The following is a 23,290-nucleotide window of genomic DNA, read 5'->3' as shown; positions in this document are numbered from 1 at the left end:
CTGCATCTATTTGCTATGTTTCTAAGATGAGCTGCCAACCACGGCTGATGAGCCCCATATGCCCAAAGTGACTGGTTTTAAGGCTCCAGTAACCCATCTTTGCCCTTTCTCCTGTCAGTTGAAATGATTCTGCCAGGCTTAGTAGTTAACCCCGACGTGAAGGCTTTGGTTGTCAGAGGCTATTTGAGACTCACACCATTGGGAACATTTAATTGGTGGAAGCTTATCCTCACTATTACCCCCCAGCTATAACAACCTTATGGAACCGATGCACTATGCACGCACAAATAGAAATCAAAGACTGCAGTTGCTTGAATCCAAAATAAAAGCAGGAGATGGTGAAGAAGCTCAAAAGGTAGGTCAGCATTGAGGGAATGGGAGACATGAGGAATGCTTTTGGAAATTTAATATCTGTTTCTCATTCTACTGATGTTGTCAAAGTTGCTGAGTGTCGGATTTTTATCTGAGCCAATTATATTGGGTTACATATGGACAGGAAGCTACTTGTCTGAGCAGGTTTGTGTCGGGGCCTTTGTTCCTGTCAATCGTCCACCTCATTTGATTTCTGTCTTAACAGCAGTTTTTCTCTTGCCTGTGCGTTGCTGATTTTTTCTGCAAGATTGTGTTTCTCTTGTCTATTTCCTGTGGGAATTATTTCTATGTTCCCACCACTCCCAGGAATTGGTGGTGGTAGTGTTTAGAAAACAGGGAGGCTGCAGAAGGACTTTGACAGATTGGGAGAGTAGAAGATGGAATATAGTGTGGGAAAGAGTACGATTGTACACCTTGCTTGAAGGAATAAAGGAGTAAACTATTCTCTAAATGGAGAAGATTCAGAAATTTGAGGTGCAAAGGACTTGGGTGTCCCTGTACAAGATTCCCTAAAGGTTAGCTTGCAGGTTCAAAATGTGGTGAGGAAGGCAAATGCAATGTTAGCATTAATTTCAGGAGGACCAGAATATAAAAACAAGAATGTAAAGTTGAGGCTTTACAAGGCATTGGTCAGAGCGCACTTGGAATATTTTTTATTAGTTTTAGGCCCCGTATCTAAGAAAGGATGTGCTGGCATTGGAGCGGGTCCAGAGGAGGTTCACACAAACAATCTTAGGAATAAGTGTTAACCTATGAGGAGCCATTTAGCCCATTGAGTCTATTCTGTCATTCCACTGTGTCTAATTTATTATCACTCTCAACAGCATTTTCCTGCCTTCTCCCCATAACTTTTGATACCCTGACTAATCAAGAATCTATCAACCTCCGTTTTAACTATACCCAAAAGTTTGGACTCCACAGCCATCTGTGGAAATGAATTTCACAGATTCACCACCCTCTGGCTAAAGAAATTCCTTCTCATCTCTGTTCTAATGAACTTCCTTCAGTGATTAGTCAGGGAGTCAAAGGCTCTGGGAGAAGGGGGTTGAGAGGGATAATAAATCAGCCATGATGAAATGATGGAGCAGACTCGATGGACCCTCTGGCCTGCTATGTCTTATGGTCATGCATCCTTGCTTTTATGATCTGGTCCTCTTGAAATGAATGCCAGCATCACATCTGCCTTCCTTACTCCCGTTGTGTTAGTCACCTCTTGTTTCTGGCTACATCGTTGCAATTCTCTTTTGTAGTTGGTTTATTATTATTACGGTGAAGTGATTAGCTTGTGTCATCCATATAGAACATTCCATTCATAATTACACTAGAGCAGTACAAAAGGAAATCAAGCTCAGAGTAAAGATAAAGATGGGCTTTGTCATATGTACATCAAAACATACATCAAAATGTGTTGTTTGTGTTAACAACCAGCACAGTCTGAGAATGTGCTGGGGGAGTCCACAAGTGTTACCATGCTTCCAGCACCAACGTGGTATGCCCACAATTTACTAACCCTAATCAGTATCTCTTTGCAATATGGGAGGAAACCAGAGCATTTGTGTGTTTAATGCCATCATCATCAACAACATTATGTGCCATGTCGTATATCATGATCTTTCCATGGCCATGATTGTTTTTGGTAAATTTTTCTACAGAGGTAGTTTGCCATTGCCTTCTGGATGTTCCCTTTACAAGATGGGTGATCCCAGCCATTATCAATACTCTTCAGAGATTGTCTGCCTGGCATCAGTGGTCGCATAACCAGGACTTGTGATATACATCAGTTGCTCATATGACCATCCACCACCTGCTCCCATGGCTTTAAGTGACTCTGATCAGGGGCTAAGCAGGTGCTACACCTTGCCCAAGGGTGAGCTGTGGAGAGAAGGAGAGTCTTACACCTCCTTTGTTAGAGACGTATCTCTACCCTGCCACTCTGTTTTGATGTACATGTGACAATTAAAGCTAACCTGGAGGTAATTGATCTAATGAGGGAGATTGGAGGAGGTACCACCAATACTTTGGGTGTAGTGAAGCCACTCCAGCTTGCTTGTTCTCTGATAATTAACAGCATCTCTTCTCCCCCCTCCCCGTATAGGTGAAGAAGATGGTTGTGGTCAACAAGATTTGCTGTATTGGGGCTGGCTATGTCGGGGGCCCAACGTGCAGCGTCATTGCACAGATGTGCAAGGACATCACCGTCACCGTAGTGGACATCAATGCCGAGCGGATTAAGGCCTGGAATTCCAACCACCTCCCCATCTTTGAGGTCAGTCTATTGACTACATTCCATTAGCCGAACAAATGCTTGAAACTGCCCTTTGGATCTGGGAAAGGTTAACTGTCCACTGACACACCTGGTGATAAGTCCATAAGACATTGGAGCATAATCAGGCCATTCAGTCCATCGGGTCTGCTAACAATTCCATCATGGCTGATGGATCATCCCTTTTAACCCATTGTCCTGCCTTCTCCCCTCACTAACCACTTACTACTTTGACACCCTGACTGGTCAAGAACCTCAAGTTTGGCACAACATTGTGGGCTGAAAGGCTTGTTCTGTAACCTCCACTTTTAAACATATCCAATTTATTATTTTATTCTGCATTCTGTTAATGTTTTACTTTGTTCTACCACAATGCACTGTGTAATGACCTGATCTGTATGAACGCAAGTATTTACCTGTCTCTTGGTACACGTGACAATAATAAACCAATTCCAATACCCCAAGTTCCAGCTTGACACCTCATGGACCTCATAGATTACATCAGTGTCACAAAAATTAATAAAGACAATTGCTGCAAATCTTCAAACCTTTTCCTCATATGCCTCATTAAAAAGCATTGGATTAATACCCAAAGCAACTCCAGTGTGAGAGACGAGGAGGAATTTCTTTAGCTAAATGTTTTAAACTTGATCTCCAAGTCAAGCTGTTGTTTTCTAATTGTTGCTTTCAATCAGGACAGACAGCATATTTGTCTATTTGGATATTTTGCAGGCCCAACATGCCCACTGCACCCAATTACACCCACTTGGACTCCAGAGCTGTTGTGTGGCAATGAATTCCACACATTCACCTGAGCCACAACCCTGGTGGATCTGATGGGAATTTTGGAATCAAATTCAATATTTCCATGCCCTGAGGCTGTCACAGAGAAGATTTATCAGCTGAGCAAAACTATTGAAATGTCCTTTTGCAGCACCATGGTAGCATAGTGGTTAGCATAATGCTATTACAGCACCACTAACCTGGGTTCGATTCCCGCCGCTGTCTGCAAGGAGTTTGTATGTTCTCCTTGCAACTCCATTGGTTTCCTCCAGGTGCTCTGGTTTCCTCCCAAGGCCATAGGGCTTAGTAGGTTAATTGGTCACATGGGTGTAATTGGGTGGCGTGGGTGTGTTGGGCCAGAAGGACCTGTTAGCATTTTTTGTTCTTACTCTGAAGTAAACTTTGTGGTCCATTTGGAATTGGTCTATTATTGTCACAATCACCCTTCAGGATTTTATATACCTCTATAACAAGGATTTCCAACCTGGGCTCCATGGCATTAAGAGATTGGGAGCCACTGCTCTATAAGGTCACCCCTCAGCCTCCTACTCTTCAGGGAAAACTGCGCTAAAATATCCAGACTCCAGACCTCCAGTCCTGATAACGTGATCGCAAATCCTATTTGCATCTTTTCCAGCTTAATGACATCCTTCCCATAGCTGACTGAACCAATTCACATCAGAATGTGTTTTACATTGTCACACGTAGCATCCATCATCAAAGTCCCCCATCACACAGGATGTGCCCTCTTCATTGCTACCATCAGGGGGGAGGTACAGGAGTCTGAAGACACACAACCAATGTTCCAGGAACAGCTTCTTTCTCTCCACCATCTGATTTCTGAGATACACTGAATAGCTTGTCTTGCACACTGTTTATACCGATCAGATCATTACACCGTGCATTGAGGTAGAACAAGGGAAAACAATAACAATGCAGAACAATGCAGTGTCACAGTTACAGAGAAAGTGCAGTGCAGGTAGACAATAAGGTGCAAGATCATAACGAGGTAGATTACGAGGTCAATTGTCCATCTTATTGAACAAGAGGTCTGTTCGAGACTCTTGTAAGTGCTGGATAGAATCTGTCCTTGATCCTGGTTGTATTGGCTTCCAGACTTTGGTACCTTCTGCCTGATGGCTGAGGGGGGAAGAAGAGAGAATGTCTGGGGTGATTATGCTGCCTGCTTTACTGAGGCAGTGAGAAGTGTAGACAGTGTCTGGTTTCTGTCATGTGTCACAAATCCTTGCAGTTTCTTGCAGTCGTGGGCAGAGCAGTTTCCGTACTAAGCCATGATGCATCCACATAGAATGCTGACTATGGTATATTCTCATTGGAGAAGTAGAGATCAGGGAGTTGTAGAGCACAGAATCAGGCCCTTTGGCCCAACTCTACTATACTGACCAAGTTGTGTAATTGTGGAGTACCATTTTGCTGCTTTGGGCCCATGTTCCTCTAAACCAGGGGTTCCCAGTACTTTTAGGCTACTACCCCAACCATTAACCAAGGAGTCCATGGACCCCAGGTTGGGGACCTCTGCTCTAAACCTTCTCTATCCATTTACCTTCTCTATCCACTTCCTCTGGCAGCTCATTCCATGTACTTATCACCCTCATTGACAGCACTGAAACAGGGCATTTGGCCCATCCCATCTCTCCATGCCAGCCTGTTTCGCAGGCTAGTCCCATTTATCCACACCCGGATCATAACCCTCTATACCTCTCTCATCCATGTACCCATCCAAATTTCTGTCAAGTGTTACAATTGAACCCACATCCATCTGGCAGCTTGTTCCACACTCTCACCACCCTCTGAGTGGAGAAGTTCCCCTTGTGTTTCCCTTAAACCTGAGGCTCCCAAACTCTTTTTCTGCTCTACCATTGGGCCTTTTCTGGTTGGCTGCCAGTGACTAGTGCTGCACCTCAGGGGTAGGGGTCAGTATTGGGACCGTTACTTTTCACATTGTTTGTCAATGATTTGGATAATGGAATTGGTGGCTTTGTGGCAATGTTTGCAGATGATACAAAAATAGGTGGAGGGGTAGGTAATGCTGAGGAAGCAATGCGATTGTAGCAGGACTTAGACAAATTGGAAGAATGGGCAAAAAAATGGCAAATGGAATACAGTGTTGGGAAATGTATGATAATGCATTTTGGTAAAAGGAGCAATAGTGCGGACCATTATCTAAGTGGGGAGAAGGTTCATACAACAGAGGTGCAGAGGGACTTGGGAGTCCTTGTGCAAGACTCCCAGAAGGTTAATTTACAGGATGAGTCTGTGGTAAAGAAGGCAAATGCAATGTTGGCATTCATTTCAAGTGGAATAGAATATAAAAGCAAAGAGATATTGCTGAGGCTTTATAAGACATTAGTCAGGAGTATTGTCAACGGTTTTGGGCCCCATATCTCAGAAAGGATGTGTTGTCGTTGGAGTGAGTGCAGAGGAGGTTCATGAGGGTGATTCCAGGTATAAAAGGGTTAACATTTGAGGAGCGTTTGGCAGCTTTGGGCCTGTACTCATTGAAATTTAGAAAAATGCAGAGGGGGGTATCTCATTGAAACCTACCGAATGCTGAAAGGACCAGATAGGGTGGATGTGGAGAGGATGTTTCCTGTGAACTGAATTGAATTGATTTTATTTCTTACATCCTTCACATACATGAGGAGTAAAAATCTTTACATCATGTTTCCATCTAAATGTGCAATGTGCAATCATTGTAATTTATAATGAATGGAACAGTCAATGTAATATAGAGTGCACACAAATCAGTGTGAGTTCATCAGTCTGATGGCCTGGTGAAAGAAGCTGTCCAGGAACCTGTTGGTCCTGGCTTTTATGCTTTGGTACCGCTTCCCGGATGGTAGCAGCTGGAATAGATTGTGGTTGGGATGGCTTGGGTTCCCAATGATCCTACAGACCCTTTTTACACACCTGTCCTTGTAAATGTCCTGAATCATGGGACTATCCAGAACTGGAGAGCACAGCCTCAAAATTGAGGGGTGACCTTTCAGAACAGAGGTAAAGAGGAATTTTTTTAGCCTGAGAGTAGTAAATCTGTGGAATGCTCTGCCACAGACTGCGGTGGAGGCCAGGTCCGTGGGTATATTTAAGGCAGAGTTTGATCATTTCCCTGATCGGTCAGGACATCAAAGGATATGACAAGAAGGCAGGTGTATGGGGTTGAGTGGGATTTGAGATCAGCCATATTGGAATGGCAGAACAGATTTGATGGGCTGAATAGCCGAATTCAGCTCCTATGTCTTATGGTCTTGTGGAGGGGTCCATGAACTGCCAGGTTGAGAACCCATGCCTTAAACATTTCACCCTTTACCCTTAATCCATAACCTCCAGTTGTAGTTCCACCCAACCTCAGTGGAAAAAGCCTGCTTGCATTACCCTATCTATACCCCTCATAATTTTGTATAGCTCCATCAAATCTCCCCTCATTCTCCTACACTACAGTGAATAAAGTCCTGATCTATTCAACCTTTCCCTACAGCTGGGGTCCTCTGGTCCTGGCAACAAACTTGTAAATTTTCTCTGCACTCTTTCAATCCCAAAGAAGGGTCTCAGCCCGAAACGCCAACTATCTATTCACTACCATATATACTGCTTGACCTGCTGAGTGCCTCCAGCATTTTGTGTGTGTGTAGATTATAATTATCTTTCTGTAGGTAGATGACTAGAACTGCACACAGTACTCCAAATTAGACCTCACCAACATTTTACTCAAAGTTTAAAGTAAATTTATTATCAAAGCACATGTATATCACCATATACAACTCGGATTAATTCTCTCATGGGAATAATAGAAAATAAATCTTTAACAGACAAATAACTGTAACAGAATCGATGAAAGACCACACCAATTTGGGTGTTCAACCAGTGTGCAAAAGGCAGCCAACTGCAAATACAAACAGAAAGACATAATAAATAAGCAATAAATATTGAGAACCAGAGATGAGGATCTCTTAACAGTAAGTCCATAGGCTGTGGGACCATTTCAATGATGGAGCAAGTGAAGTTGAGTGTAGTTAAAAGAACATAGGAAACAGGAGCAGGAGTAGACCATCTGGCCCATCGAGTCCGCTCTGCCATTCAATAAGATAATGGTTAATATAACCATGAACTCATTCCACCTGCCTGCCTTTACCCCCATAACCCTTAATTCCCCTACTATGCAAAAATCTATTTACTGAGGTAGCCTCCGCTGCTTCATTGGGCAGAGAATTCACCACTCTCTGGGAAAAGCAGTTCCTCCTCGTCTCCATGCAAAATCTATTCCCCCCAAATCTTGAGGCTATGTCCCTAGTTCTAGTCTCACCTGCCAGTGGAACCAATTTTTCTGCCTCTAAATTTTTCATAATTTTGTAAGATCTCCTCTCATCCTTCTGAATTCCAGCGAATACAGTCCCAGATGACTCAATCTCTCCTCTTAGTCTAACCCCCTCATCTCTGGAATCAACCTGGTGAACCTCCTCTGCACTGCCTCCAAAGCCACTATATCCTTCAAGTAAGGAGACCAGAACTTCATGCAATACTCCAGATGCTTTATTCCCTTTGGTTCAAGAGCCTGATGGTTGAGTGGTAATAACTGTTCCTGGACTGGGTGTCGTCAGTCCTGAGGTTCCTGTACCTCCCTCCTGATAGCAGCAGTAGGAAGAGGATGTCCTGGGTGATGACGGTCCTTAATGAGGAATACCGACCATTTGAGGAATCGCCTTTTGAAGGTGTCCTCGATGCTGTAGAGGCCCATGATGGAACTGGCTGAGTTTACAGCTTTCTGTGGCTTTTTCTGATCCTGTGCAGTTGCCCCCTGCACTAGACTATGATGCAACCTGTTAGAGTGCTATCTGTGGTGCATCTGTAGAAATTTGAGACCATCTTTGGTGACATGTCAAATCTCCTCAAACTCTGAATGAAACATAGCTGCTGTCATGCCTCCTTTGTAATTGCACTGATGTGCTGGCAGGAAAGATGTTTTCACTGCTAAGTGAGACTAGAACTAGGAGACATGGCCTCCAGATTCAGGGGAGTAGATTTAGGACAGAGATGAGGGGAAATTACTTTTCCCAGAGGGGAATTAATCTGTGGAATTCTCTACCCAAGGAGTCTGTAAAGCCTAACTCATTAAATATATATATAAGACAGATTTGTGCAGTGCAGGGGAATTTGGGATTATGGGGAAAAGTCAGGTAGGTGGAGCTAAGTCCTTGACCAGATCAGCCATGATCTTATTGAATGGCAGAGTAGACTCAACGGGTCGAATGGCCGACTCCTGCTCCTAGTCCGTATGTTCTTATTGAATGGTAGAGCAGGCTTGATGGGCCGAATGGCTGAGTCCTGCTTCTGGCCCTTACGTTTCTTGTATTTCTTATGACTGATCTTCAAGCAGATTAAAAGTTTGGCAGAAAATCATATGCTGAAGGGCCTGTTCAGTGCTGTAATGTTCAACAACTGCTTGTTGACCTAGATGATCTGACAATAGTCTTCTCAGAGAGTCTCTAGGGTGGGTCCCCAACCTGAGGTCTACGGACCCCTTGCTTAATGGTATTGGTTCATGGCATAAAAAAGTTTGGGAACCCCTGATCTAGATCTAGTGAGGGGAGAAGCCCTTTTTTATCCAGGGAGCAATGAGAATTTGGAGCATCACACACAAAATGCTGGAAGAGCTCAGCAGATTGGGCAGCATCTGTGAAAGTGAATAAACAGTCGACATTTTGGGCCGAGATCCTTCATCAGGACTGGAAAGGAAGGGAACAGCAACCAGAATAAGGTGGGTAAAGGGAAGGACAAGCTAGAAGGTGATAGGTGAGACTAGGTGAGGGGGAAGGTGAGCTAGTGAAGGTGGGGGAATGAAGGAAGGACCTGGGAGGGGATAGGTGGAAGAGAGAAAAGAGAGCTGAAGAAGGACTCTGATGAGGGAAGACACTGCACTATCAATGTATGTTACCAAATACTACCCTGAGATTCATTTGCTCCTTTACCTTGCTCCTACTGACAGCAGTAGGAACAGAGCACAGTCTGGATGATGGGGGTCCCTGATGATGGATGCTGCTTTCCTATGACAATGCTCCATGTGTTCAATCATGGGGAGGACTTTACCCCTGATGGACTTGCCTGTATGTACTGCTTTTTGTAGACTTTTCCATTCAAGGGCATTGTTGTCTGCATACCAGGCTATGATGCAGCCAGTCAATATACTCTTAAAGAAGTTTGTTAAAGTTTTAGATGTCATGCTGAATCTTCTAAAGGTAGAGGCTCCGCCATGCCATCTTTGTAATGGGACTTGCCTACTGGGCCCAGGGCAGATCCACTGAAATGATTAACGCCAAGGTATTTAGAATTAGTGACCTTCGCTGCCGCCGATCATGGGAGAAAGGAGAGGAGGAGGGGAACTAGAGAGGTGGTCAGCAGGTGAGAATGTGAAATCTTCTCTAAAAGGTGTGGTTGAAGTGAATAACTGTGTTGGATTTCGGAGGAAGCAAGATGTGGAAATGGCTGTTTCTGTACAGTGGCTTCTCAGATCAATCATTAGGCCTCCCAGACAAAATAAGGTACAACTAGTTATAGAGTGAGTTACCAAATATTTCCAATGATAAATGATTACGTGGAGTTACTTACAAACAATGACCAGAGGATATGAAGGTAACTTACTGTGTCACTGAAATGTTTTCATAATTATCTCTCTCGACTGCTGAGTGTCAGAGATTGATTGTGATATGAGGAGAGCCTGGAAGCATGTGGCTACAGTCTCCGTATCCAGCACACCTGTGGAAACAAGTGTGAGGTATTGCACTCTGGGAGGACAAAGCAGATTAGAACTTGCACAGCGAATGGTAGGGCACTGAGGAGTGTGGTAGAACCGAGGAATCTGGAATATCGATCCATAATTCCTTGAAAGTTGTGTCTCAGGTGGATCAGGTCACAAAGAGAGCTTTTGGAACATAAATCAAAGTATTGAGTATGGGAGTTGGGATATTATGGTGAAATTGTACAAGACATCATTAGTGAGGCTTGATTTGGAGTATTGTGTGCCGTTTTGGTCCCCTGCCTACAGGAAAGATGTAAATAAGATTGAGAGAGTTCAGAGAAAATTTACAAGTATGTTGCCAGGACTTGGGGACCTTAATTCTAGGGAAAGGTTGAATGCGTTAGGAATTTACTCCCCAGAATACAGAAGATAGACAGGAGATTTGACTCAGGTATACAGGATTGAGCAGTATAGACAGGGTGAATTCAAACAGGCTTTTCAGGTTGGATGAACTAGAAGTAGAGGTCATGGGTTAAGGGTGACACAACACAATGGCAGTGGAGGGTCCCCAGGGGTCTTGCATTCCATATCACTGGACCCTGACTCTGATCAGTCAAGGACTGTGTGGTGCATCAACCTCTACATTATACAAAGTCACACACAGTCATTCGCTTACAACCCCCAAGGAGAATATCATATTCGACTTGAGTGATAACATTACTACTGCTGCACCTCCATCAAGTCACTTCTCATCCTCCTGTCCAAAGGGGAAAGTCCTACCTCACTCAACCTTTACTCTGCAGCTTCTTGCGTTGATGAGAGGTGTGGAAGGGTATGGTCCGGGTGAAGTTTCTTACCTGCCTGCAGAATTGAAATCACATACCAGGCAATGATGTAATCAAATCAGGATAGTTTCTCCAGTACCTTCTCAAGGAATCTTCAGACAAAAGCGACCTTGTTTTGTTGAAATGAAACTGGTCATTAAATCTACTTATTTCAGCCAGGTATCGTGTAAATTGCAAAGCCAACTGAAAAGTTTATGAAAGGCTTCATTGTTGACTGCTCAGGAAATGCAGGAAATCAGGATGTACCGTGTCACAGTGACTGGTTTGTGAAAACTCTGCATTAGAGCAAGGAACTTCCCACTGGTAGGCAGTGGGCTGCTATCCCAGATGGAACCGCTGAAGGAAGATTTGTATCCACACTGTACAAAGCTTTCAGCCAGAGGAGCAGAATTAGTCAAGTCTGCTCTGCCATTCTGTCAGGGCTGATTTATTTTTCCTCTCAACCTCATTCTCCTGCCTTCTCTCTGTATCCTTTGACCTCCTTGCTAATCAAGAACCTATTAACCTCCGCCTGAAATATACCCAACAATGGCCTCTGTAGTAACAAACTCCACAGATTCACCTCCTCTGTCTAAAAGAATTCCTCCACATCTCTGTTCTAAATGGACATCCCTTTATTCTGAGGTTGCCCCTCTGGTCCTAGACTCCCCACTATAGGAAACATCCTCTCCACATCCACTCAATCTAAGCTGTTCAATATTTAATAGGTTAAACATTGAGATCACCTCCTCATTCTTATAAACTTTAGCGAGTACAGGCCCGCAGAGTCATCAAACACTCCTCATTCTGGACTCTCTCCAAAGCTAGCACTTTGTTTCTTAGATAAGGAAGGGACCCAAGACTGCTCACGGTACTCCTAAGTGTGGTCTGGCCTTATAAAGCCTCAGCATTACATTCTTTTGAGTCAAGGTTTTATGAACTGTTGAAGAATTATTCTCAAGCAATTTCCCAGTAGAAAAACTATCTGGTTCACGTACAAAATACTGGAGGAACTCAGCAGGCTGATGAAAATAAATAAACAGTCGACGTTTCGGGCAGAGACCCTTCATCAGGACAGAAAAGGAAGGGGAAGTCGCCAGAATGAAACCAGCTAGAAGGTGAGTAGGAAAGGTAAAGGGCTGGAGAAGAAGTGATCTGATAGGAGAGGAGAGTGGACTGGGGAAGAAAGGGAAGGAGGAGAGCCACCGGGGTAGGTGATAGGCAGGTGAGGAGAAGAGGCAAGAGGCCAGAGTGGGGGAAGGAAGAGGGGGAAAAGTTAGGAGTGGAAATCGATGGTTATGCCATCAGGTTGGAGGCTACTCAGACAGTGTTGCTCCTCATCGTAGCAGAAGAGGAGGTCCTGGATGTGGAAGCCTTGACCTTCGTGATTTTATGAGCCTTCATAAAATCTTCCCTCAGCCTCCTACACTGCAGGGAAAATGGTCTCTGCCTCTTTTTCCTCTACTCAGGCCACCCAGTCCTGGCAACAGGCTTGGGAATTCCCCTTCCTTTCCAGTCCTGAGGAAGGGTCCCAGCCAGAAACGTGACTGTTTATTCCTCTCCATAGATGCTGCCTGACCTGCCGAGTTCCTCCAGCATTTTGTGTGTGTTACTCTGGATTTCCAGCATCTGTAGAGTCTCTTGTGTCGATCAGCTTCACACCTCTTGTATTCCCAGGCTCAAGGACAGCTTCTTCTTTGTTGTTAATGGACTATTGAATGGTTCCCCTTGTATGATAAGATGGACTCTTGACCTCATAATTTATCTTATTATGATCTTGCACTTCTGCAGCTGTTAAAATTTATTTTGCATTTTGATATTAATTTACATCTTTGGAGTGTGGGAGGAAACTGGAACACTCGGAGGAAACCCACACAATTCCTGGAACATTGGAACATTCTCTATTCCAAGTTACCTGTTTATATGTTCCCTGTACTACCTCAATGTACTGTGTATGAACAATTTGTAAGACAAGCGTTTCACCGTTCCTCCAGACATCAGAATCAGGTTTAATATCAAGTTCAAGTTGGTTTATTATCATCTGACTGTACATAAATACAACCAAATGAAACAGTGCTCTTCTGGACCCCATAGTGCACCCACACAATATATATATCACACAAAGCACATAAAACAACTTATTATAGGTTAATAAAATATAATTCGGAGTGCTTACGGTACACAGCACTGGTAAATGATGAGCAGTAAACTGCTCACTCTCCTGGTGATGAGACCTCGGTGGTGACATTAGTCTCACAGCCGGGGGGAAGAAGCTGTTACTCAGTCTGGCAGTCCTAGTCCTGATACTCCTGTCGGTAGTGGGTCAGAGAGATTGTGGGATCCTCAGCAACATTTCAGGTCCTTGGTCTGCAACGTTCTCAGTAAATGTCATGAATGGTGGGAGAGGGACTCACCGGTAATCCTTTTGCTGGTTTTTACTATCCTGTGCAGGGCCTTGCAGGCTCTGTACCACATGATGATGCAGTCAGATGGACACGATGAGTTCCTGTAGAGGGTTGTGGAAAATTTCACCGACGTTTGTTATGAAATTTGTTGTTCTGCAGCAACAGTACAGAGCTATATATAAAAATATGAATTACAATAATAAATAAATAAATAAATAAGTAGTGAGGTAGTGTTCATGAGTTCAATGTCTGTTCAGCAATCAGATGGTGGAGAAAGAAGCTGTTCCTGGAACATTGGTTGTATGTCTTCAGACTCCTGTACCTCCCCCCTGATGGTAGCAATGATGAGGGCATATCCTGTGTGATGGGGGACCTTGATGATGGATGCTACGTGTGACAATGTAAAATACATTCTGATGTGAATTGGTTCTGGTGAATCAGCTATGGGAAGGATGTCATTAAGCTGGAAAAGATGCAGATAGGATTTGCGATCACGTTATCAGGACTGGAGGTCTGGAATCTGGATATTTTAGCGCAGTTTTCCCTGGAGAGTAGGAGGCTGAGGGGTGACCTTATAGAGCAGTGGCTCCCAATCTCTTAATGCCATGGAGCCCAGGTTGGAAATCCTTGTTACAGAGGTATATAAAATCCTGAAGGGTGGATGGTCACAATATTTTCCGCTGGGTGGGGAGTCCAAAACTATAGGATTAAGATTCAGTTTGAGAGGATAAGATTTAAAGGGGGCTTGAGGGCAAAGTTCTCACAGAAGGTGGTTTTATGTGGAACAAGCTGCCAGAGGTTGTGGTAGGGGTGGGTCCAATTTCCAGTCCTTATGACGGGTCTCAGCCCAAAACATTGACTGTTTACTCCTCTCCATAGACACTGCCTGACCTAGTTTATTTATTGAAATACAGTGTGGAATAGGCCCTTCGAGCCATGTTGTCCAGCGATTCCTTGATTTAATCCTAGCCTAATCACAGGAAATTTACAATGACCAATTAACCTACCAACTAGTACATCTTTGGAATGTGGGAGGAAACCAGAGCACCTGGAGGAAACCCAGGCGGTCACAGGGAGAACAAACAAACTCTTTACAGGCAATGGTGGGAATGCTGACTTCAGGTATTTTGTGTGTGTTCCTCTAAAATACAAGGGGTGATCGATAAGTTCGTGGCCCAAGGTAGAAGGAGATGAGTTATTAAGTTCAAACTTTCTGCATAATCACTCAAAGAGTTGACCTGCATGTGCATGTAACGAGAGCTGTATAACTCATCTCCGTCTACCTTAGGCCCTGAACTTATCAATCACCCCTGCTGTAAACACTGTCTGGAGGTCCAAGATCCATATGCTCCACGACCGCTGGACTAAGTGTGTAAATGTAGGAGTGGACTATATTGAAAAATAAATATGCTAGGTTTTCTAAAATTGACTCCTTCTACCTTAGGCCACGAACTTATCAATCACCCCTCATACAACTGGACAGGTACAGGAATAGAATAGATGCAGAAAGATGTAGGTTTAACACAGACAAATGCTGTCAGTGTAGATTGCTATCTTGGTCAGCATCAGTCTGTTGGGCTAAAGGGGTTGATTCTGTGCTGTATGACTGTAGCCTGATCATCGAAAGCCGCTTCTCTGTGCTAGCTAGGGATTGGACCATTTAAGGAGTATTGTCACCCTTCCCACGATTTGGCATTTAACTGATAACATCATGGCTCTGGTTGAGTTTGAACCTATCGAGTGGAGATCACATGGTCTCTCTGTTTGTTCTCCGGGCCACCATGTGCAGTTGGCACCATGGAAACAGTAAGTAGCGGAGGTGTGTAGTACAACTGGTCCAGGCACGTTCTTCGGATGAGTATTTGTTACTGAGTGTAACTACAAGGGTTTACTGAATGCTTAGTACGGTTTACAGTGTAAGTGTGCTGCAGTAAAGTGGGTCCGGGCTCACACTTCGATAAGTATTTGCCACTGTGTGTGTCTCTGTCTGTTTTGTCCTGCCACTTCAGATACTCAGTTTAGATATGTATTTGTTACTGAGTGTAACTTGAAGGGTTTGCTGAATATTTAGTGTCTGTCACGTTCTGTAAGTAAACAGTTAATTTACCAGTAGTGAGTACTTCTGTCCCCACTCACTGAACCTGTGAACCTGATTTCACAGGACAATAACCGATCATAATGCTGACATGCCCATTGTCTTCCTTTTGATGCAGGATAAAGTTCAGAGCCTCTGAGTTCTCTGATCACTCCTCAGACCCTCCGGTGGCACACGGTTGTTATTTTTCATTGTAGATATGGTGCAGATTCACTCCCTTCCAGCCCACTGAACCACGTTGTTTAACCCTAGCCTAAACACAGAACAATTTTCAATGACCAATTAGCCGCTTCATCTTTGGGCTGTGGGAGGAAACTGGAGCATCCAGAGGATGGACAGGCACCCCCCCCCCCCCCCACAGGAAGAGGGTACAGACTTTCTCACACAGGACACCTGAATTGAACTCCGAGCTCTGACGTACTTCAGTTACACAATGGAAGACTGGAGTCTGTGTCCAGGGGTTCTCTTGCTGTGGTTTCTTTGTGGGATTGGTCAGAACATGGAACATGGCACTCTACAGCACCTTGGCCCACAATCTTGCAGCAACCTTTTAACCTACTCTATGATCAATCTAACCCTTCCCTCCAACATAGCCTTCCATTTTTCTATCTTCCATGTGCCTATCTACACTTCTTTTAAATGTCCCTAATATATCTGCCTTCATCAGCACCCCTGACAGCACGTTCCAAGCTCATACCACTCTGTTAAAAAAAAACACCTCTGACATTCCACCCCCCCCCCCATACTTTCCTTTAATCATCTTAAAATAATTCCCTCTCGTGTTGGCCATTTCTGCCCTGGGGATAAAGTCTGGCTATCCACTTGATCTATACATTTGACCATCTTATACACCTCTATCAAGTCACCTCTCATCCTCCTTTACTCCAGAGAAAAAAGCCATAGCTCACTCAACCTATCCTCTTAAGACATACTCTCTAATGCTGGTAAATCTCCACTGCCTCCTCTCTAAAGCTTCCTCATCCTTCCTATAATGAAGTGACCAGAACTGAACACAATACTCCAAGTGTTGTCTTGCCAGGCTTTTATAGAGCTATAACATCACTTACCAGCTCCTGAACTCAATCCCCTGACTAATGAAGACCAACTTACCTTATGCCTTCGTGGAGAGTATTCAGAGGAACTTCACAAGGATGATTCCAGTAATGAAAGGGTTATATGAGGAACATTTGATAGCTCTGGGTCTGTACTTGCTGGAATTGAGAAGGATGAGGGGGATCTCGTTGAAATATTATGATGTTGAAAGGTCTAGACTGAGTAGATGTTTCCCATGGTGGGGAGTCTGGAAGAAAAGGGCTCAGCCTCAGGGGACTTTCGTTGGGTGTATTTAAGGCAGAGATTGATAGGTTCTTAATGGCCTAATTCTGCTCCTGTCTTATCACCTTAAATTAAAAACAGTGCAAAAACAGAAGTAATAAAAATGAGGTAGTGTCCATGGGTTCAATGTCCATTCAAGAATCTGATTACAGAGGGGAAGAAGCTGTTCCTGAATTGTTGAGTATGTTCCTCCTTCCTGATGGCAACAATGAGAAGAGGGCATGCCCTGGGTGGTGGGGTCTTTAATGATGGACACTGCCTTTCTGAGACTCTGCTCTTTGAAGCTATCTTGGATACTGTAGAGGCTAGTTCACAAGATGGGGCTAAATAATTGTACAACTTCTTGTAGCTTCTTTTGATCCTGTGCAGTAGCCCCCCCTCCCCACCTTGCCCAATACCTGACAGTAATACAGCCTGTTAGGGCTCTCCACATTACATCTGTAGAAGTCTTTGAGTGTCTTAGCTGACAGACTGAATCTCCTCAAACTCTTAATGAAATATAGCTGCTGTCTTGCTTTCTTTATAGCTGCATCGATATGTTGGGACCAAATTAAATCCTCAGAGATCCTGACACCCAGGGACTTGAAATTACTCATTCTCTCCACTTCTGATCCCTCTATGAGGACTGATGTGTGCTCCCTCATCTTACCCTTTCTGAAACCCACAGTCAGCTCTTTGGTCTTACATTGAGTGCCAGGTTGTTGCTTGACACCATTCCACCAGCTGGTATATCTTCTCATCTCCATCTGAGATTCTGCCAACAATGACAATAAGATATAGCAGCAGAATTAGGCCATTTGGCCCATCGAGTCTGCTCCACCATTCAATCGTGGCTTATCCTTCAGCCCCACTCCCGGCCTTCTCCCTGTAACCTTTGATGCCATGTTCAATCAAGAACTTAATCAATCTCTGTCTTAAGTACACCCAGTGATCTAGCCTCCACACCTGCCTGTGGTAACAAATTCCACAAATTCACCACCCTCTGCCTAAAGAAACTTTTCTGTATCTCTGTCTTAAATGGACGTTCCTTTATCCTGAGACCCTAGACTCCCCCAGCATGGGAAACATACTTTCCACATCTACTCTGTATAGGTCTTTCAGTATTTGAAAGGTTTCAATGAGGTCACCCTCAATCTTCTAAATTGAATCGCGAGCCATCAAACTTCCCTTGTCTGATAAACCTTTCATTTCCAGAATTAACCTTGTGAACCTCCTGAACCCTTTTCAATGCCAACACATCTTTTGTTAGATGAGGAGCTGAAAACTGTTCACAATACTGAAGGTGAGGCCTCACCAGTGCTCTATAAAGCCTCAGCATCGCATCCCTGCTCTTGTATTCGAGGCCTCTTGAAATGAATGCTAACATTGCATTTGCCTTCCTCTCCACTGGCTCACTTGCAAGTTAACTTTTAGAGTGTTCTGCACAAGGTCTCCCAAGTTCCTTTGCACCTCAGATTTTTGGATTTTTTCCCCATTAGAAAATAGTCTGCACATTTATTTCTTCTACCAAAGTGCATGACCATGCATTTTTTAACATTGTATTTCATTTGCTACTTCTTTGCCCATTCTCCTAATCTGTCTAAGTCCTTCTGCATCCTACCTGTTTCCTCAATACAGCCTGTCCCTCCACCAATCTTTGTATCATCTGCAAACTTGGCAACAAAGCCATCTATTCCTTCTTCTAAATCACTGATATACAGCATACTGTGATATACAATGGTTGTATCATCAGTACATTTATTGATAGCATTTGAACTATGCCTGGCCGCACAGTCATGAATATGGAGAGTAGAGCCGGTGAGGTGTGCCAGTGTTGATTGCCAGTGAGGGAGAGTTATTAATACCAATTTACACAGACTAGTCTTCCGGTTAGCAAGTTGAGGATCCAATTGCAGAGGGAGGTTCAGAGACGCAGGTCTGTAGCTTATTGATCAGAACTGTAGGAATGATGGTGTTAAACACTGAGCTATCGTCAACAAACATCATCCTGAGATAGATGTGTGTATTGTTCAGGTGATTTAAGGCCATGTGAAGAGCTATTGAAATTGCATCTGCCTTAGGTTTATTGTGGCAATAGGCAAATTGTTGTGGGTACAAGTTTTTGCTGAGGCAGGAGTTGACTTTGGCCATGACCAACCTCTCAAATCATTTCATCACTGTAGATGTGAGTGCTACTGTACAATAGTCATTAAAGCAGCTCACACTACTCTGCTTGGGCACTGTTATAATTGTTGCTGTTTTGACACAGATGGGAATTTTCAACCTTTCAACTGTTGTGGTTTGAAATGTCCTTGAATCCACCCGCCAGTTTGTTGGCACAAGTCTTCAGAGCTTTACCATTGGGCCTGCCTCTTTGCCAGTGTTCACCCTCTGACATTGGCCTCCGAGACAGAGATCACAGGGTCATGGGTGCAGCAGGGATCTTCAAAGCTTTAGTTTTAATCTCCCTTTCAAAGCGAGCATAAAAGGCGTTGAGCTCATCTGGAAGTAAAGCATCGCTGCCATTCATGCTATTGGGTTTTGTTTTGTAGGGAGTAATGTCCTGCAAATCCTGCCAGAATCGATGTGCATCCGAAGTCGGCTTCAACCTTGTATGGAATTGTTTATTAGCTCTTGATTCTGCGGCTTTACTGATTTGGAAAATGCAAGAGCTACTATTCTTTGAATGAATGTGTGTACTTTTCATTGTTGTCCACAGCCAGGACTCCAGGAAGTGGTGGAGAGCTGTCGAGGGCAAAATCTCTTCTTCTCTACTGACATCGACGGTGCAATTAAAGAAGCCGACCTCATCTTTATTTCGGTGAGTGAAAGACAGATTCAGATTTATTTATCACAGGTACATCAAAACGTCAGAATCAGGTTTAAAATCACTGCCATATGAGACCATAAGACATAAGAGCCAAATTAAGCCATTTGGTCCATCAAGTCTGCTCCAATATTCCATCACGTCTGATTTATTTTCCCTCTCTGCCCCACTCACTCCCTTTTGGGTGTTGATAAGGGCCTTCCGCCAGTTATGAAGCCATTGTGACATTACTTGGTGTTGTCAAGGTATCGATTCTTGCCACTTTGTATATAGTATCTCCATGGTTACCTGATCTACCAGACACATTCTCTTCCCTGTTGGCCCCCCATCAGTGTCTATTGGGAGGCCAGCCAGTGTGAGCATTTTGCTTACCTCTCAATCTGTCGCCTTGCCCTTTCATTGTCGAGACAAATGTATCAGTGTCACTTGTACATTTACTGCAGCGTGAGAAATTTATCCGAGCATTGTATTACATTCCATCTAAACTGGCAGATTACAACCCACAAGAGCCCAGATCTCCTCAGGATGACATGCATGAAAGTCTGGCCCAGCGTGAGATTCAGTGGAGGCTGTGGGAAGATGGAGCATCTTAGCAACCAGGTGGAGAGTAATGTCTCGTTGCTGGCATTGCACTGGGTGGCCAAGGCTGGCAGCCCACCATTGCCCAAGTTACAGGCTCTGCATTACCAAATGGAGATTCAGAGCCAGTCGTGGAGGAGCACTGGTTTCCTGTAATTCTAGGGCCCCACTCAGATGCAGAGGCTGAGAATGTTTCTGCCACCGTTCCCTGGTGGGCCAAGAACATCAGGAGACTATTTACAATTCACTCCCTCATCCAACCCCCTCTGCAATCAGTAATCAAGCTTTCTCATCAACTGAGAAAGGGAGCAGCGTCCAAGATGGATCCTCTGGACATTGTGGCTTTCTTTTAATGTGCCTGATCGTGTTTTAAATCCTAGAAGGCAAGCATCCAAAATGCACTGCAGCCACTGCTGAAAAAGAACCTAAAGCTTTCTAAACACAAAGTGCACTGCAGATGCTGTGGTCAAAGCAACACAAGCTTTGGCTCGTTTCCACGGATGCTGCTGAGTTCCTCCAGCTTGTTGTACGTGTTACTTAAAGCTTTCTGACTCTTCAAAGCAAGTAGAGCTGCCTTCCTGTAAATAATTCTGTTGTAAATAATAATGTATCAATCTACTAATTTTAATATAAATATGGGTAAAGTTATTGCGCTGTTGGTGAAGGGATGAACCAATAAATGTTTGTTCATGTTGGTTTGTCTCTGTCATGTTTACTGAGATGTAATGAAAAGCTTTTGTTTGCCATCCAGACAAATCATTCCATGCCTCGAGGCAGTAAAAAGCAAACCAGTTGCAGAGAAAATGCATTCAATGGGGCTGAATGGCCTAATCCTGCTCCTGTGTCTTGTGGTCTTGTAGGAGAATGGGGTTGAGAGAGATCATAAATCAGCCATGATAGAATGGCGGAGTAGACTTGATGGGCTGAATGGCCTGTAGGTTTTCACCAATAAAATGATGTGAGGTATTTTATATTTAACAAAAACCGTAACAATTCATTGATTGTACTCTGAGCACTGAGTACCAAAAAGCGCAGTAAAAGAATTTCACGTAATGATGTCATCACACCAGAGCAGCCTGTTAAAGTGAACCCCAAATCAATGTTGGTGCGTGTGAATTGTGTCCGTTACACTACAGGCTAAATTCTGCTCCTGTGTCCCGTTGTCACCGTGGTTCGGATATGGCCCAAGTGCAGAGTGAGAGACACTGAAGCAGGTTGATATTTCACAGACTTTAATGCGAACAATGTCAGAGGGAAAAGAAAACAATAAACACTAGGCCAAACAGGGCCATTAACTAAAACCCTCAAATGGAAAATGAAGCCCACACTGTGGCTGAAAAGATCAATTAAGAATCAAACGAATACCGCTAGTCTTCAGAGTCAGTTGACTCGACAGTCCAATTTCTCAGACAAGGTGGAATACAAAACAGGCAGCAAAGCCTTGCTGTGTCTAAGTCTTTTCAAATACTACGACGGAATGAATGGAGTTAAGTACTATCACAATGAAAAAATAGTTAGCTGATGCGTGCATATTTACAAGCGCAATTGCCGAATCTGTTGTGTTGCTGAATTTGTGGTTGTGACAGGACTCCCCTCTCTGGGTGCAGCCCCTGATGCGTCACAGACCTGTGTCCACTGGAAATCCTGGATGAGGGACTTGTCCAAGATGTCCTTCAGTGATGCTGGTAGATACGTGCCATGGTGTGCACTGCCAACATTGGAGCCAAAGACGTCCATGTAGAGACAGAAACAAGAGCTTCGACAGAGGTAGCTTGACCGTGTAACACTGAGATGGATTGTTCTCAAAATGAGGACCCTCGAATTGGAGCTAACTGGGCATCTGCTTCAACAATAAAAATAACACAGAATCCATGAAAGTAAGCTTAAACTTAAACAGAAAGCACCAGGAAACCGCATTACAAAGAGCGAGTCACTTGAGAAAAGGAACACAAAGAACTCTTAAAGCATTAATAACTGTTGTTAAGCAACAGTTAACCAACTCAGGTGCTCTTAAAAACCTCAGAGCCCAATGCTCTCTGATGCCCTGCACAGGCCTAAAGAAGTCACCACAGAACTCCCTTACTGCTGGCACCTGATGGCCGTGGAAGACCTGAAAACTCGAGTTCCAGGGTTGACTCGAGAGACCTGGGGAACTCGAGAGGTAGGTAGACTTGGGGATCCAGAGAAACTTTGAGATCTGGGAACCCCAACAGACTGAGAGACCAGGAATCCTGAGAGATCTGGGAACCCCAACAGACTGAGATCAAGAAACCCCAGGTGGGGCCGAGAGGGAAACTTGGGAGTCCTTGAGATGGGGAGGACATTGAGAAACCCTAAACACATTGAATAAACCTTGGAAACAATCGGAAAAATAAAAACCTTGGGAACAGAGAAGAGTCCTTAGGAAACCTTGGAAATCATGAAACTTGAAACCTAGAGAAGGAACCTTTTCAAATATCGCTCAGGTTGTTTTATCTTTCTCAATTTTTTTCCTGAGGCAATTGGGATATACTCTCAATTTTGCAGATCAAGACAGCATAGACAGGTTTTTTTAATTGCTGCTAACTGGTTCTCTGTAGATCTGTTTAATTTGCTACATGAAAGTTCAATTTTCCCAGTCTGTACTATGACTTTCATCAAGAGGTTAAAAATACTCTTAATAGGGTTACTCCACTTGTGTTTTTGCACACTCCAGCCAGGGATCAGCTTTTGGAGTAGGGCTCTTCCGGAATTTACACTATTGACGTGAATGATGACTTGTTGAATCAATTGATAAGCTTGCTTGAAGTGCTCATTTATTATGCAGACCTAAGTTGCGGGACCACAAAGTTAGGAACCTAAGTACTTGTGACTTGAAAAGCTTGGAATGGATACCGGAGAAACTCAATGTAGACTAGACAAGCTCGGGCTCTCGGGATGTAGAGTCAGGAATTGCACTAAGAATAAAGGCAAGCTCTCCTCAACCCAGCAATGTCAAAACGTCACTGTTCAAACTTTGGTGGGTCCATTACTTGGCAAGATCCTGCTGTCATGCTGGAGATAGATACAAGAGATTATACATAGGAATTCCAATG

At 43.9% G+C, this 23,290-nt stretch overlaps 1 protein-coding gene across 1 annotated transcript in view; it reads left to right on the top strand.

Moving 5' to 3' along the window:
- LOC140739273 (UDP-glucose 6-dehydrogenase-like) overlaps window positions 1-23,290 on the top strand; it is a 75,302-nt gene that overhangs the window by 18,504 nt on the left and 33,508 nt on the right. Inside the window, exons 2-3 of the mRNA XM_073067422.1 lie at window positions 2,468-2,638; window positions 19,530-19,631. Coding sequence (XP_072923523.1) covers window positions 2,477-2,638; window positions 19,530-19,631 — 264 coding nt within the window. The 5' untranslated portion in view covers window positions 2,468-2,476. The remainder of the gene's footprint in view (window positions 1-2,467; window positions 2,639-19,529; window positions 19,632-23,290) is intronic.

Source organism: Hemitrygon akajei, chromosome 15 (assembly GCF_048418815.1).
Source record: "Hemitrygon akajei chromosome 15, sHemAka1.3, whole genome shotgun sequence".
NCBI classification, from domain to species: Eukaryota; Metazoa; Chordata; class Chondrichthyes; order Myliobatiformes; family Dasyatidae; genus Hemitrygon; species Hemitrygon akajei.
Note: the sequence above shows the minus strand (reverse complement) of the source record. Positions and strands in the feature narration are given on the sequence as shown.